The following is a 16,151-nucleotide window of genomic DNA, read 5'->3' on the forward strand; positions in this document are numbered from 1 at the left end:
CTTGTTAAAATATTTGGTAATGTACCTGGCTTAATGGCGGTTTCGCGAGCTTTCCTTTGTCGCTAAATGTGATAGAAAAAAATGTGCTAGATATAAGAGTCACGATAAATTGATGAACTGTCATAGTATTTGGAGAAATTAAACAGAAGCAGTTGTTGACTACAGTTGTGTGATCTACCCAACTTGTTGAAAATGTTGGCTTTGAGTTCCATTCCGATAGTTGCCAAGACTTGTGCCCCTTTCCCTTTTGTACTACCCTATGTAGGTACCTAACCATACTGGTTATCCAGTTAAGAAGTTAGGATTTCCTTCATCTTGTTTACCGCTTCCTTCTCATGTTCCTCATAATCGATGGCATCGATAAACCCAAACTTAGGAGCAAGTGCTCGTCTGAACTTGTCCGCCTCGGAGTGGCGCTCAAGGGAGATGTCTCCGATTTCTCTGCTGGAATTGACAACCCTTTGCGACCTAGCCCGCCTAACGCTATCAAACGCTTTGAACGCAGCTTCAATTTCGTCAGGCGACGATATATTATGAAATAGTGCCTTCAGAACCATGGTATCTTCGATTGATGTCCCAGCTCCGAACCCATGAAACGAGCTCGTTGCGTGAGCTGCGTCTCCGATGATGCAGACACGCCCATTCGAGTAAGTAGGTGTCTCCCTATGCTCCCACTGCGAATAGCCATATGGCTTTTCGCAGTCTAGTACGAGCTACCAAGTCGTTAACTTTGATTCATGCGAGAGAGTTGCTAACGCTATTATATAACTTACGTCTATCATACCCTTGGCAACAGGGTTATCATTCCAATTACTGAATGTTTCCATCAAGTACTCTCTAGTAATATGGTATCTTCTGTCTTTTGGAGATTCTGCCTCCCCGCTGCATATCATGCACTGCACTAAAGTTCGATCTTCCAGGACGTCGTGTAAAATACACGAGCCATCACCAATCCATACGTATTGGCGATCCAACTTGAAGATTTCCTCACCGAGTAGAGCTTTTGCTTTCTCGTAGGGTTGTATGACTCTGATATCCCAAAAGCCGGATGGCTCAGCTGCGTATTTGTCGGCTACCGTATCTCCTAGGACATACTTTCGAACATTGCCAAATATTCCGTCCGCGCCAATAACTGCGTCGAACTGTCCCTTTGTACCATCTTCGAAGGCAACTTCAACGCCGTGATCGTTAGAGGCAATTGCAATTAGTTTCTTACTGGCGTGGATCCTATCATCGGGTACCTGGGTAATAATTTCACGCAATAGCCGAGCGCGACGGAAACTCACTGGGGGTAACTTAGTAGCCCAGTTGTCGAAAATAACAGTGCCCATATCTGGACCCGAACCCTGAGTGTTTATAACCGTTAACCTTCAAGAACTATCAGTTAGGTACCAATGGTTTTACTCACCAAGATGAATCGAGATGACTCGTTAGGGACAGCACCAGCTCTATGCAAGAGCTCCTGTGCCGAAGGAATGACTCGCTCGAGACTTCTCTGAATGGTACTATTAAAGATGTAGGAACCGCCATGACTTCCTGCAATATCTGCTGCGGCTTCATATACTTGAACATCAAGTTGTGGAATTTTGGTGAGACCTGCGGCTAGAGTCATTCCGGCGAGACCGCCTCCGATTATAGCAACTCGAATAGGAGAGTCCGGCATATTAAATTGTATAAAGAATGATTTCTGGTGATTTGGAGTTTTTAATTTTTCATCTTTACTCCTATAAGTAAGCTGGGGACTAAGTTGTTATATGCCGGTTAGGGGCAAATATTCCCCCATTTAACTATTGCTGTTGGCTCTGTATCCTCGAGAAGGTTACCTCGTGAGTCTCTGTATGCATACGAGCTACATATTGCGGTGCCACTAATTGGATAAACAGAAAATTTAGATACCAACCCTTTGCGCTTATTGGTGACGTTGACATCCTAGATGGGGATAATTTGCTGACCTTGTTACACAACAGGACATGCGCGTGCCTACGTAATTATAGATGGAATTAGGAAAATATGATAGTATGATACTAATGTGATTCATGGATCTAAAGCTTGATCTTCATACATAATTTCCTAAAGTGGCCGTCATCTGGCAACAAGTATCCGGGCAGTCATTATCGCGGAGCAAAGGTATGGTATTCTCGGCTCCGAAAACTTATTACCATAGGTTTTATAAGTAATTCACCTGATTAGGATGAGATGGGTCAGTTGCCACTGTTTTTAATATATGCTTAAGCGTAAGCACTCAGTATATAACGTTATGAATAAATAATGTTATGAGACATTATACCTTTTTGCTTTTTTCCCTTAGAGTATCGTTTTTAAAACTCTTACGTCTCTATATATTTCAGCTGCGATGATGGTCTGCTCCGTGGTTTTTTGTCACGGATGTACCGCCTCTTTGCTATTCAATACCTTGCCTGCTATGATTATGGCGTGGTGGTGTTGTCCCGGGAGGCGAGATAGGAATAGACGCTAAACAGGTACAGGGTTACCAAGTCCTTATAGGGTAATATGTGATGTCGTATAAACATCTTCTAGTGAAGGCTCTCCCCTGATCAAGAACTAAAATATCATCTCATCATCAGTACACGCTCTTTTCTCGCTGTTTTTATGATATCATATATCGTCATTATTATACTCGATTACTTCGTAATAACTTGATCAGTTGAAGTGAAAGTTATACTCCGCAGGAGACCTCAGCTCCTGTTTAATGCTTCCGACGTGTATTCTAGTGATCAATTTAATGCCAATCCTAGTGTAACTCTACAGTTCCCAAGTCCAAAGGCGGAAGGGAGAGAAGATTGCACTAGTCGTTTTCTCTAGATTATTGAACTTTGCCTTTGATAATCTAGAATTACCTATCCTTGGTCCATATCTGTTCACCAGTAGCACGAAGATACACCTTATATTAAGAAGCTGCTTGTCACCTTTAACTATATGGAAAATGAGCATATAGTTGGCTTAGCTTCGTGGCATCTTGAATAATATATAATTCATCACAATATATTGGTATTATGGTCTTGGAGTTCCTGGTAAAGTCTCTGGAGTGACAGATATCGGGGTTTCCTGGGACCCATTCCCTCACTCATCCACTATCATCTACGTTTCCTAAGATATGAAGGATTCAAGTGTCTGAGACCGGCCTGTGGGAGTACATAGAGCAAAGTTACACAGGTGGGATTGAGTTGATAGGTAGTTATCCCCTTTCTAAGACTCTGTGTACCACGGATTCTACGGATCTCTTGGAGACAACCTAACTCGAGGCTCGGGTCGTACAGCGTGGACACTAGAAAGTGTTAGGACAATGGCCGGTCAGGAGCTCCGTATTTCCGTGCCCAAATTTACTATTATAATTCCGTGGGGCCTAGGTCAGCGTAAGCTTACACTCCATCTCTCCACAAAGGGTGGCTCTTTACCTTATGATCAAATGATTAATTGGCTCCCATTACACTTACGAGCGTTGGGGATTCAGTGGGGGTTGGTGATAAATGCACTTTGTGCAGATGTCATACTTGATAATACCCCAATGCCGAGATTGCACCCGGTAAGCTGTGTGGGGGTAGGTAGGTTAGTAAAATCCAGGTTAGATGAATTCTAAGCCTGTGAAAATGTCACTACTCAACATAGCCAACCAATATTTGGAAGAGTCACTAGAAAGTGAGTGATATTGTCAAAAAGCTCGTGGTCTATAGATATGTAAAATCTAAGGTCGTAATGTAAATGAAGATCGCTCGTAGAGAAAGTAAATCTACTTAAAAGCACCGTCTAATAAACCTCGAGCACATAACGCCCATCCTCCTTAAGGCGGTCGATTTCCTTCGTCGAATCTACCTTCTTTCCGCTCATCTTAGCCTCGGCAGCAATAGCCTCCTTAAGTACGTCGGTGACATCGGGAACGGGCCATGTGGGACCACATAGGTAGAAGGAGCCTTCCTGTTCTATGTATGCCTTGATGATGTCGTTAATAGTCTGGCGCATGCGGTCTTGAATGTAGATCTTCTGGGGCTGGTCACGAGAGAAGGCAGCGCCAAGAAGGGTGATAACACCAGCGTCAAGATATGCCTCCCATTCCTCACCATAGAGATACTCCTCGCGCTGATGACGCGAACCAAGATATAGGAGAATTGCGCCGATATCCTTGCCCTGAGCTTTTTGCATTGCGCGATATTGCACGAATGCTCTAAAGGGAGCAAGTCCAGTACCGAGACCGGCCATAATGAGGGGCGCATCGTCACGTACTGGAAGCTTCATAACAGAGGGCTTGACAGATGCAGTAACGGCGGCTCCGACAGGAAGACGACTGAGATAGCGGGTCGCTTGGCCGTAACGTGTCCGGCCTTTAGAGTCAACCCAGTCCACGACTACAATCATGAGGGCGACTGCGTTCGGGGTTACTGCTTGGGCAGAGGCGATCGAGTACTCGCGACGCTTTAAAGGCCCAACTAAACGAACAAGCTCTGGAAAGCTAGGGTGAGCAGATTTGAACTCATCAAGTACGTCGGCAAAAGTGCTGGTGTCGACCTCTGTTCGCCGTTTGAACTCTTCGGCGCCTTCTGGAGTACCAAGAGAGGCCAATTTCTTTTTCTCGAGCTCGTCGGTAGCAAATTCGGCCAAGGATTCGTAAAATCGCTTAGGAGGCTTGCCAAAAATGTCGATGTTCTGCACCAGCGATTGATAAACGGTCCTTGTCTCCAGAACACTAGGGTCATCCCTGGAAGGTACCTGGACAAGGTCATCTGCACTCAAGCCGTAGGACTCGATGAACTCGCGGACTAGATCGGCATCATTGTCTGCATGTACTCCAAGAGCCTCTCCAATTTTGTAGGTAAGACCCGAGTTTCCTAGGTCGAATTCAATATGGAATATATTCCGATCATAAGTTCCAGGTGTAAGCCTGCGATTCTCTTTGACGTGAATCGTGTATGTCTGGACAGTTAAGTCCGGACGTAGAGTAATGTCGGTATTATATGCCTCTTTGAAAACGAGACCCTTCGCAGCAGACTCCCAGCTGCTAAGCTGTAGATCCTGCTCCGACTCCTGCTTATCAAACGTAGCAAAGCTATTTGTCTTCAAAACCCGGGGGAGATTTTGCGTTACGTCATTGGCGTTCTCAGCCCACGATTCTGGAACTTCGAGGTGTTTGAGAGACTTGTCTAAAGCATCAAGACATTCTTCTAGAGTAGGAAGATTAGCTTCAAGCGTAGCCAACTTCTCTAGAATTTCTTGTTTAAGGTCGGGTTTTGCGATCTTGAGGAAAGCAAGCTCAACTAGTAGTCTGGCAGCATTGGAATCGGTCTCGAAAGCCGGAGACGAAGAAGAGTCCAGTATGTAAAGTGAGATGTCCCTCGCATGAACATCCTTGCGGATAGTAGAGGGTATCCGCTTTTCGACGTCTTCATCCTTGAAGTTGGGCAACCTTAGGATCAACTTGCCATTATCCTTAACGCTTTGAGACGCAGCAACCTCCTTCAGTAACTTCTCGTCGCCCACCAGGACGACGTCGGCGTCTTCAGCTGCGAAAGGTGCATCGATTGTGATTTTAGAGGTTCTTAGATCAGATCGAACAACGCCACCTTGCACTAAATTATCGTGGGATTCGTTGAAATAGACATTAGTAGTGGAATCTTGCGACAAAAGGCTGCCAACGACAGTTGGGGCAACGAGGGCAGCCGAATCATCGGTATCCCAAAATATGTACTGTTCTACAGACTCGAGCTGCGGCAACTGGATACTGGAGACCGGATTCTTAAGTGTAGCCTGAGTAACTGCAGCGGCAAAGCTGGACGGGGTAAACGCATGCGATGCTGGATACTTCACATCTGTAACAACGGGAGTCGAGTCCCATTTACTTGAAAATGAAACTGCGGTCAAGACATCCGAATACAAGATAGATTGGACTGAAGCGTCGGACACGGCGGGTTCGTTCGGGACTTGTCCCAGAACTGCGACATGTACGGTAGAAGCGGGGAGCGCCTTGATAAAGGCCTCTTCGATGAAGGGCCTGTAAATTCTGACGACAACGGCTCCCACCTTAATTCCATCGGCAGCCAACTTGGGCACGACCTGCTTGGCAAGTTGAGCTTCGACGCTACCGAAAACAACATAGACAGTTTCGGCGGCGTCGTGGCCGACATATTCGAACGGCTCGTAATCAGTGCCGAGCTCATCGTTGAAAGCCTGGAGGAGTTCTAAAACTTTACCAGCATTGTCGAGGCGGTTGTTCAAGGCTTCAGCTGTCTTAGAGATCTTCTTAAAGATCTCGGCGGTACCGGTTCGGCTCAAGGCATCGATAACTCTCAATGTCTCGCGGGATGTACGAACACCATCGTAAACATGAATAGTAGGTAAGATCTTAGCCATCAACGTAGCAAAGAGCGAGATGTGCTGTGCCTCATATGCGGAACCACTTGATATAAGACCCAGTCCGAGCTCTTCGGAAAGTTGCAGAGCAGTGCCATATTCCGCAACAAGACCTGCATCAGCAGCATAATCGGTAGCGGCTACATGGGCTACGAAGGGGCTCGCAACTCCATACAGTAAAGCTAACTGGTCTAAGGCCGAACGGAGGTGGCGCAAACTAAGCGATGGTGCCAACAGAGTTTGGGGAATATTTCTCTTGCTTAAATCGAAGTCTTTCGAGAAGATATAACCAAGGGCAAAAGCGCCAGCGCCGGAACGAGTCTGAAGAGGCAAGACAGTAGTAGGATATCCATGAATGTTCTTCTCTCCATTCTGAGCCCAATCCTTCACGGCAACATCGAGGTCAAATGTCTCAGGGGAGTATGAGAAGATCTTATCGGACAAGGTGTAGGCAATTTGTTGAACGAGCAGTTGGCCGGTGACATATGTAGGGCCGGATATCGAAGACAAGGATACGGGTTGACCGAAAGGCAGAGTCGACGACTGCCGGGTGAACTCGGCGCGGGAGGTTTTAGATTCCGGCATGGTTACTTGATCTGCCAAAGGGCCACCACTACCTTCGGTCTGCTTCAACTGCATTATAACGGGTTCTCTCGGGCTTTTTGGAAGCCAGAATTTGTAGGAATAGGAATTTGCAAATTCCTCCTGGAGGCGAGGGTACAGTAAATTAGACCAGGCAAAACCGTCACGATTTGACTAAGATCGGGAAAGCTCCAAGAGAATGGAAGGTTTATAAAGAGGCTTATAATTCGAATGGGTAATCAGACAAACACCAGGTATGACTGATCAAAGCCAGGAATGACCACTCTCCTTCTCAATGAAAGAGCACGATGAATACTTGGCGTAGGGTACCAGATAGCCTCACGACCAGCACAAAAAAAAAGAGACGGCTTCGAAAAGGAGACGATGCGGTTTTATTACTTCTAAAAGTTCCCCCGGGAAAAAGTAAAGGCTTAACCTACCTCCACGCCAAAGACGCTCCATACTTTTCCTGAACCCATTTTCGCTTCTTCGCCAACCAGCGGTTCTCGGTGGTGAAACCGGGCGGCGAACATGCGGGTGTCGAGGGAAAAGATGGCGCGAATAATTTGTTAAATCGCATTTAGATTGCGAGAATGCGCGATTCGTCTTTGTACAAGACGATCACGCAATACAGATCTAAGCTTTAATTAGCTTAGCGCATAAACGCATGCCATATTCCACCATTGAGATGCCGTAATTGAACCCGGCAACTGCTAATGAGCTAAACATGCCTTATCGATTCCCGGTCCGACAGTGGTGTGAGTAGGGGTCTTGGTTCTAGAATTCTTCCTTTGGATCAGTACAAGCGAATGGCGACTCGAATAAAAAAACTCGATTGATGGCAACATCATTTAGCATTCAGATGTCATTGTAGGTTGAATAGATCATAACTCCGATTACCGCTCAATTGATATTCATCCGAGTTACCTTGCCAAACGAGCCGCCAACAAACCTTTAACAAGTTCTATCAGAATTTACTTCATAAACCTATCAAATAATTCAATAAAATAGCCGCCATAAGTAAGGTACCTACCTAACTGTAGTTATTTCAACTACATCTTTACAGTTTGCTCCCGTCCTTAATTTGCGTATATGCATAATGCCAACCTTCTCCCTTCATGTCCTCTCTTACTTTGTAGTTGTCTTCTGCAATCTTCAGAACATTCATGTCCAGATCCACAATTGACATCCCTTCGGACCGGCCCATCTTCCCAAGGGAACCAATATGGGGAACGCTGACTTGACTCAACCCCGCGAAGCTAGTTTTCTCCCCCTTTTCCGGCGGTCCCCCCGCATTCGCAAACACGACCGCGCAGGTGTTCTCAAATGCCCGACTAATCACAGTGCTGTTCAAGAACAGCGCCTCACCATCAGGATTGAGGGCATATCCCTCATCTGAAACATCCTTCATACTCCAAAACGTAGGGACGCAGATGATTTGCGCACCGTCTGAGATTAGCTCCCGGAACGCCTCTGGGAACGCGATATCCCAGCAAATCAACAACCCCACACGTCCTAACGGCGTGTCGAAAGCCTCATGCGGTTGCTTAGCTGACGATACTAGATGACGACGTTCCGGATGCCAGAGATTTTTCTTCTGGTATCGCCCGAGTATCTCTCCATTTGAAGATATAAAGTATGCGATATTGTGCAGAGCCCCGCCTTCCAACTCAACGATCGTACCAGGCACGATGCAGATACTCAGCTCTTTGGCTAGCTGCTGGTACTTGTTCAAGTACAATGCTGAGTCTGCGCACGAATCCTTAAAATTTGGCTCATCCGGAACCCAGGAGGTAAGGTGGTACTCGGGTAGAACAGCTAAACTGCATCCTTCCTTAGCAGCATCTTTGATGAACGACTCAGCCTTGGCAAAGTTCTCTGCGGGAACGAGTGGCTATAAAAGAGTAAGCAATTAAGGTCTTATCAAAAATTCGTACAAGTATAACGCAGCCCAGTTATGACAACTCTTATCTGAGACATTTATACTCATCCTCTATACGGGGTTCATTTCAACTCCCGACAAATCTCATCAAGACTGCTTATATAGGAAGGATAGCACACCTTAGGATGCAGCTGTATGAGAGCTACTTTGTGAACCGGAGCCATCTTCAGCTTTTATAATTCGCCTAGAGTTATTAGTGTTGCAGGTTTAGGTTTCCGAGTGCATTCAATTAGCGTTTTATGAAAGATGGAGATAAACCACCTTCCGTCATATGTAACTAGAAGATTAAAGTACCGAGATGTTATGTAATCACCACGTTATATGAATAAATACCTAATATAACTATTCATACACTTCTCACACGTACGCATCTATCTCTTCGGCCTGTCCATTTGATAGTTACTATTTCAAGAATTAGTTTTCTAGGAGCTACTTTTTTTGAATACCCCCCTGTTAAAAAACACCCGGTTTCGTCCCCGAAATAAGATGATACTATCCATTACAATATGCCAAGCCTTTATCATGCCCGACAGCCGAACCGCAATGGGACGGTGTCTACGGCTAGGATAGACCTCACACCCCCGAAAGTGTGATACAGAATGGCTTAGAAGCGAACCAACGGCGCCTCAGTAGGCGGCCCCCGAACACCAATTTTACACCGAACACGAGCTCACCCGGAGGAGCCAACGGGAGCGGCTGGAACATCATCATGTGTGCCTTTTAAGGTTAGATTTGCAGGATATTAAAAGACCAACAACACAGTATGTACATAGACAGATACTTTGTATATTAGTTTTTAGATAGCTCTGCACGCCGCATACCCCTAGGGAGGTTTGCGAGGGCTGGTCCTTCCCCCTCGCCCCGGCGTTAAATATACCAACCAACCAACCAACCAAGCCTTTATCATGAGGCTAAAAGGTGAGTACGGCGCCGCCAACATACATCTTATTCGATTACATTAAACCTGAATTCGGGCTGTTGCCTTCTAGGAGACTCAATTTCTGCCTAGCATTTTCATATGTAAAAGTATTAACCCTTAATCTAGGATATCACCGAAACTTTCAGTTCCATTCTCGATTCTACTAGCTATTATAAATAAACAGCTTCAGTCACAATGATGTTGATATTTTCTCTACCTTTCATCTTATTCCTCTCCTTTTCCGCAGCTACCACCACCACTACCGGTGTGTGTTCACCTGTGATGTGGCAAGGCACCGGTACCGCGACCCTTAGAACGGGCCCTCCTAAGCCCCAGCATACCCGTAGTGTAGTCCGTACATCGCCTATCAAACCCGGCGAAATTAACTGTCGCTATTGGGGCGGAACATACGATGAAGTCGATAAATCTGCTTGTACGAAGCTAATTCAGAAATATCGAATCACCGGGTTATAATCCGGAAGTGACCCATAGACGCACTCTGGATCATCGGGATCCGCATGACGCTCATGGTACTCGAACCAGTCATCCTCCCATTTACCAAGTTGGTAAACCCGTACCGTGATAGATGAGACCCCCGGCTAAGTGATTGGCAGCTGCGATATCGGATGCCAGCTAGTGCCCGCAAGAGTCTGTCGGAAGTAAGCTTCTCAACCTAGATCCGGGCTATACTCACCCTCTAGAACCCAGACTGAAGTTTCTAGAGGCCCGTTCAAAGTCCAAAAGAGGCGAGACATATCACGGACAAAACGCGCGTGATTCCCAGCACTACGAAGGGACTCGAAAGAGGGGGGTGTTTCTCTTGTATTAGGGGTTGACATTGCTAGTAGTAACAAGCGAGCCTCGGCTTTAGAATACACTGGAAAGGGGTAGCGATGAGAATCGGTGATTTTTAATCGTATAGGTTATGATAAATGAAGCCATATTCTGCTCAAATACGTTTACTCATTTTTCAGTAGAAGCTGCTGATACGAGTACCCAATAAAACAAATTCTCTATTAGCATGTACCGCATTGCTAGTCTTAATTAGGTTGCAGTGTAGTAACCTGCTATAAACCTGATAACTTGCCTCCTTTATCTAACCTTTGTCATCAATTTCAATTTCTAACATGATATTGTGTCGCAATCTAAAATGGCGACGCCGCCGATTGCAAGCATGCAACCAGGGCTTATATGTTTGACATATTGTCAATAAGAAATCATTGTTACACTACCATTGATTTATATTTGCTGCGGTAGTATTAATTGCTATAGCTACCTCCAATCCCCCAAGCCTGCCACGGCACTATATGAAACTATGCTTCTTTTCGCCATGTCATGATCCTTTTCCTGAACAAATCTTCAAAATCTAATACGAGCTCCAGGTGGAGTAGTAAACCCGATATCCCTCCTAGTGTTGTCAACTGTACAGGCGATATCTCGAAGTATTCTCTACCAAAGCAGTAGAATCTTTTGGGACCCGGACCGATGGATGCTTTTGCACCATAACCGGTGTCGTAGTTCTCTTCTGCGAAATACTGAAGTCCTACAGCCGCAACACTGCGGTCATACCGCCAGCTCATCTTGACTGCTTCAAGCTGTGAAGGATCAACCACAATGTACAACACCAACATATCCGGAAAGGCTCTTAGCACTTCTGTGACGTAGTCAAGATAGGATAAAGTTGGCCTGTTCATTGGTATAGCGACATAGCGGACTCCTGCTTGTTTGAGGAATACGTAACGATGACTATGACGCAGGACCATGCGGCTCCAATAAGCATCTAGAATGACGAGATCTGATGAAGCGTCGAGTCTGACACCAGGGAAACCCTCTGTGGCGGGGTTGTATTGGGTTGAGCCCATTACGGTATCGTTGGGCCCCATGAACTGCGTCCGGGAAACGGCTAATTCCAAGAGGCGAGTATGCTGGTGTCTTTGGCGATAGCGGGTCACTGCCGCCCGTGATCCTTGGCAGGTTTGCAACAGCGTATCTATATCGTTCCAAGGAGGTAACGTGGAAGGGAACTTATGTGACGGACAGAGGCGTTTGAATATGATTTTTGAGTGATCAACCTCTGTACCTGAATCCTCCTCTCTCGGATCTTTTATCTCTTCAATTCCAAGGAAGTAAGCCGTAGGTGGTCGCGTTTCGAGGGCTAGGGTCCAAATTTCGTCTTGAATCTCCTGCGAAAGGCGCGAAAAGAACGGGAAGTAGGCTTGATGATCCATCTTGGATATGATAGATTTAGAGGAGCGAAATACGTTTCTTGCTGAAGACCTCTTCGTCTTTTGGTTGCCGATAATGATGTCCTCGCAAACGCAAAGGTGATATGTGTTTAGTTGATTTCTCTACCCGTCTGGGTAAGGTTATGTATGTTGGGGTTGCTGTGATGATGATTAAGAACCGTTGTGGTGTACTTAATATGACGGTGTTGGGACTGAAGCTTGGCACCTTCTAAAATGATGTTGTAAAGAGGAAGAGAAAAGCTCTCATAGGATGATGCAAAAAAAAATATCTTATGCTACTTCGAGGACTCTTGGCAACTGCCTTACATGTTTATGAGGTTATATCAGGTACCTGGGTACGTTAGTCAAACAACTCATGTTACGTGACTCAAGTATCCACATTCACGTAGCAGTATCACAGCTGGAAGGTACACGTAATGAGTCAAGATCTCAATCAGGGAAGGCACAATGTGTACGTCCACGTAAGCGTCTTATTTGTTTATATTTATATAGAAAGACCCTCACTCTCATACCTTCTCATTTACTACTTATGAAGAACATCTAGGAGAAAAATCCAATATTAGGAATAAACCATAATGCAAGCACTTACTACTATATTCACAGCGCCATCGTGGTGCTTGACTAGGTTCGCGGTATATATCGACAATAATCCCTTTCATTCGAGTACCCTATCTCCCACAAGGGGATGGGTCGATCCGTCCTTCTCGAAATGTGTGCCAAGCCAGTATACCGACCAACTACAAACCCTTAGCCCCGGTGTGTGTCCAAATTATATGAGCATCGCAAGATCCGACTACAACGTGAATGATGGAAGAACTCTCTGGACTGGAGGATGTTGTCAAAGGTTCAGGTGCTCTAATTCTTGAGTGATAGCGTATCTAATAGGTAGTTGTAGCGGGTTCTCCGACATGTCCGGGTATTTTTGTACCTCTACCGTTACTACGCCCATGGCCTTTCTTCTCTTGCCGAACATTACTACGACGGACATCTATACCACACTTTCTGATATGTGGATAGAGCACGGCCAGATAACCGTTGAGTGGCAAGAGACCGATCTAAAGGATTTCCCAACGGAGATCATGACAAATTATGAGTCAATCATGGGAATCACGCTCGCTACTACAGATAAGAGTTCTACCTCGACAGTTACAACTCATTCCGTCAGTGGAAGGACTTCGAGCACTGTAGCAACGTCAACATCAGCTACCACCGCCTCTACACTTACTGTTATTCCAATGGATACATTGGAACCAACGAGTGGGCCAATTGAGACGCTTGCTATAACCTCAACACATACGCAGTCGTCGTCTGTACCTTCAAGCGGTGGTTTTGGGCATCCATGGCGGATTTTAAGCTCATTTATCGTGTGCTTGGTATGTTTCTGGACGATTTAACGGCTGAAGAATGAATGCGAGAGGGTGACGGTTATAAAATTGATAAACATAAATGTTGGCTTCGTCATAGTAATTGTAGAGGGTTGGGGAAGATATGCCTCCTTAAAAAGGCAATAGCAGACAATCTAGTTATTTCCCATTAATTCAGATTGCCTCAATTTATACGATCAATTCAGTAGCATTACACCTAATCCTAAGTTCTATAATAATTCTAAAGTGTTGGAGTGGCAACAGTGTTGCCGTGTATTACGTAATACGAAAGGTAGGAAATAACAAGGTAATTCGAATAGAGTGGTCTGATTGGTTGTATTCAATTAGGTAAGGAAAGTGGGAGATCTACCAAGTAGGGAATATCTATTTACATGTACAAGAGGGCACCCCTGTGGGATGCCACAATAGCCCGAATTTATTGCCATTACTCTTTGAATACCCTCACCCTTAGCGCCCTCGTCTCGGCACCCAAGAGAAGGGCTCGGCACCCAGGCCAGGAGAAGGGCTCGGCACCCTCACCCTCAGCACCTTCAGCACCCTGGACTTAGCACCCTCAGCACCCTGGACTCAGCACCTAAGAGAAGGGCTCGGCACCCTGGACTCAGCACCCAAAAGATAGGCTCGGCACCCAGGAGAAAGGTGTAAAAAAAAAAAAAAAAAAAACACGTGTGGGATTCGAACCCACGTTTTATCCAAAAAAGATAGGTATGTATTTTGACTTTTCTTCGAAAGTGGGGAATCTGGTAAGACCCGTTATTTTGGAGGATGCACCCAATAAAAAGCTCCGAAAGGCCGCGCACAGACGAACTTTTTATTGCGAAAAAGAAAGCCTGTGACAATAACATGAGGGCATCCCTACGGTGCGCCACAATAGCCTAAGTTTACGAAAGTGGTTAATTACGTAATATTATTGCTGAAAAAAATATATTGCGTATTTTTTTTTAAAAAAAAATAAAAAAATAAAAAAATAAAAAAAATATTAAAATAATTTAAATAAAATATATAAAATTATAATATATTATATTAATATATATTTAATTTTTTATATAAATTTATTAATATATATTTATATTATAGTTTTTAATTTTTAATTTTTAATTTTTAATTTTTAATTTTTAATTTTTAATTTTTAATTTTTAAAATTTTTTTTTAAAAAAATATACGTTTTTTATTAATAAAATTTTATAACGTTTATTTTTATTTATTTAATTATATTTATAAATTAAAATAAAATAAATAAATAAATAAATAATAAAATTTAATAAAATTAAATTGTTTATTTAAAAATAATAATAATAATAAATAATTTAAAAAATATTAAAAAAATAGTTTTTTTTAATATAAAATAACCGTTTTTTAAATTTAAAAGTTTAAACGGTTTTTTCGGAAAATTTAACGGATAAGTTTTTTTTTTTTACTTTTTTTTAATTTTTTAATTTTTTTAATTTATAATTTTTATAATAAAATTTTAAAATAAATTAAAAATTTATAATTATTTTAAATAAAAAAAATATTAAAATAATAATAATATTATTATATATTATATAATATAAAAAGTAAAAAATAATTAAATAATTTAAATAAAATGGTTTAATTAATTATATTAAATTAAATAAAAAAGTAAAAAAATTATTAAATAAAAAAATATTTATTTATATATATATAAATTAATTTTTAAATAATATGTTTAAATATAATTTTAATTATATAATATAATTATATAATTAATATTTTATTAAAAAAATTTATATAATTTTTAATATATTAAATAAAATTATTAATTTTAAATAATAATAAAAATTAAAAATTAATTAATATTTAATTATAATTAAATTTATATAAAAATAATATAAATATATAATTATAAAATATATTTAAATTAAAAGTTTATTTAATTATTAAAAAAAATTAATTTATTTAAAATATTTAATATTTTATTAAATAAAATAATTATTTATATTATATTATTAAAAATAAAATATTGAATTTTGTTTTAAATAATAAAATATAATAAAATATATAAAATTAATATTTATTAAAAATATATTATTTAAATATTTTTAAATTAAAAAATAAATATTATAAAATATATTTTAAATTAATTTAATTTTTTTTATTTTAATTTTTTTAAAAAAATATTATATTTAAATTTTTTTAATTAATAAGGTAATTAATAAAATAATTAATAAATAAATATTAAATAATTAATAAAAAATTTATATATATTTATGTAAAAAATATCTAAAAATTAATAAAGTTATTAATAAAATCCCGATAAATTAATAAAATTTAATATTTATAAATTTAATTAATTATATTTCGTATTATTTTTATATTATTTAAATATTTTTATTAAGTATATTTTTTTTAATTTTTACACTTTAAAATTAATTAATTAAATATATTTTTTTTAATTTTTATACTTTAAAATTAATTAATTAAATATATTACTTTTAATCTTTATATTAGTAATATATTTTAATTAAATATATTTATTTAATACTTTTAACTTTTATATATAGTTTTACAATTATATGCTTACATAATTAACCAAAATAATAATAATTTTATAAATAATTAATTTAAAAAATAACCAATATTTAAAAATAAAATAAAAATAATATAAAAAATAATAAAAAATAATAAAAAATAATAAAAAATAATAAAAAATAATAAAAAATAATAAAAAATAATAAAAAATAATAAAAAATAATAAA

At 40.9% G+C, this 16,151-nt stretch overlaps 5 protein-coding genes across 5 annotated transcripts; 2 read left to right on the top strand and 3 right to left on the bottom strand.

Moving 5' to 3' along the window:
* Positions 1-130: 130 nt before the first annotated feature.
* Positions 131-1,692, bottom strand: F4817DRAFT_29015 (salicylate hydroxylase). The gene is made up of 3 exons (XM_049299657.1): positions 1,409-1,692; positions 774-1,346; positions 131-713 (listed from the first exon to the last, which is right to left on the bottom strand). Exons 1-3 carry the CDS (start codon positions 1,661-1,663, stop codon positions 291-293), a joined length of 1,251 nt encoding a protein of 416 aa, XP_049153621.1. The 5' UTR covers positions 1,664-1,692; the 3' UTR covers positions 131-290.
* A 1,945-nt stretch (positions 1,693-3,637) lies between these two features.
* On the bottom strand, positions 3,638-7,497 carry F4817DRAFT_354532 (uncharacterized protein). The gene has a single exon (XM_049305534.1). It carries the CDS (start codon positions 6,997-6,999, stop codon positions 3,766-3,768), a length of 3,234 nt encoding a protein of 1,077 aa, XP_049153622.1. The 5' UTR covers positions 7,000-7,497; the 3' UTR covers positions 3,638-3,765.
* Positions 7,498-7,777: 280 nt separating this feature from the next.
* On the bottom strand, positions 7,778-9,268 carry F4817DRAFT_354535 (putative hydrolase, carbon-nitrogen family). Its single transcript, XM_049305535.1, has 2 exons — positions 9,004-9,268; positions 7,778-8,836 (listed from the first exon to the last, which is right to left on the bottom strand). Exons 1-2 carry the CDS (start codon positions 9,046-9,048, stop codon positions 8,003-8,005), a joined length of 879 nt encoding a protein of 292 aa, XP_049153623.1. The 5' UTR covers positions 9,049-9,268; the 3' UTR covers positions 7,778-8,002.
* Positions 9,269-9,861: 593 nt separating this feature from the next.
* Positions 9,862-10,764, top strand: F4817DRAFT_354537 (uncharacterized protein). Its single transcript, XM_049305536.1, has one exon. It carries the CDS (start codon positions 9,999-10,001, stop codon positions 10,275-10,277), a length of 279 nt encoding a protein of 92 aa, XP_049153624.1. The 5' UTR covers positions 9,862-9,998; the 3' UTR covers positions 10,278-10,764.
* Positions 10,765-12,595: 1,831 nt separating this feature from the next.
* F4817DRAFT_354539 (uncharacterized protein) lies at positions 12,596-13,624 on the top strand. Its single transcript, XM_049305537.1, has 2 exons — positions 12,596-12,893; positions 12,945-13,624. Exons 1-2 carry the CDS (start codon positions 12,625-12,627, stop codon positions 13,441-13,443), a joined length of 768 nt encoding a protein of 255 aa, XP_049153625.1. The 5' UTR covers positions 12,596-12,624; the 3' UTR covers positions 13,444-13,624.
* The last annotated feature ends 2,527 nt before the right edge of the window (positions 13,625-16,151 follow it).

Source organism: Daldinia loculata (genome assembly GCF_022478755.1).
Source record: "Daldinia loculata strain CBS 113971 unplaced genomic scaffold F4817scaffold_112, whole genome shotgun sequence".
Classification (NCBI taxonomy): Eukaryota; Fungi; Ascomycota; class Sordariomycetes; order Xylariales; family Hypoxylaceae; genus Daldinia; species Daldinia loculata.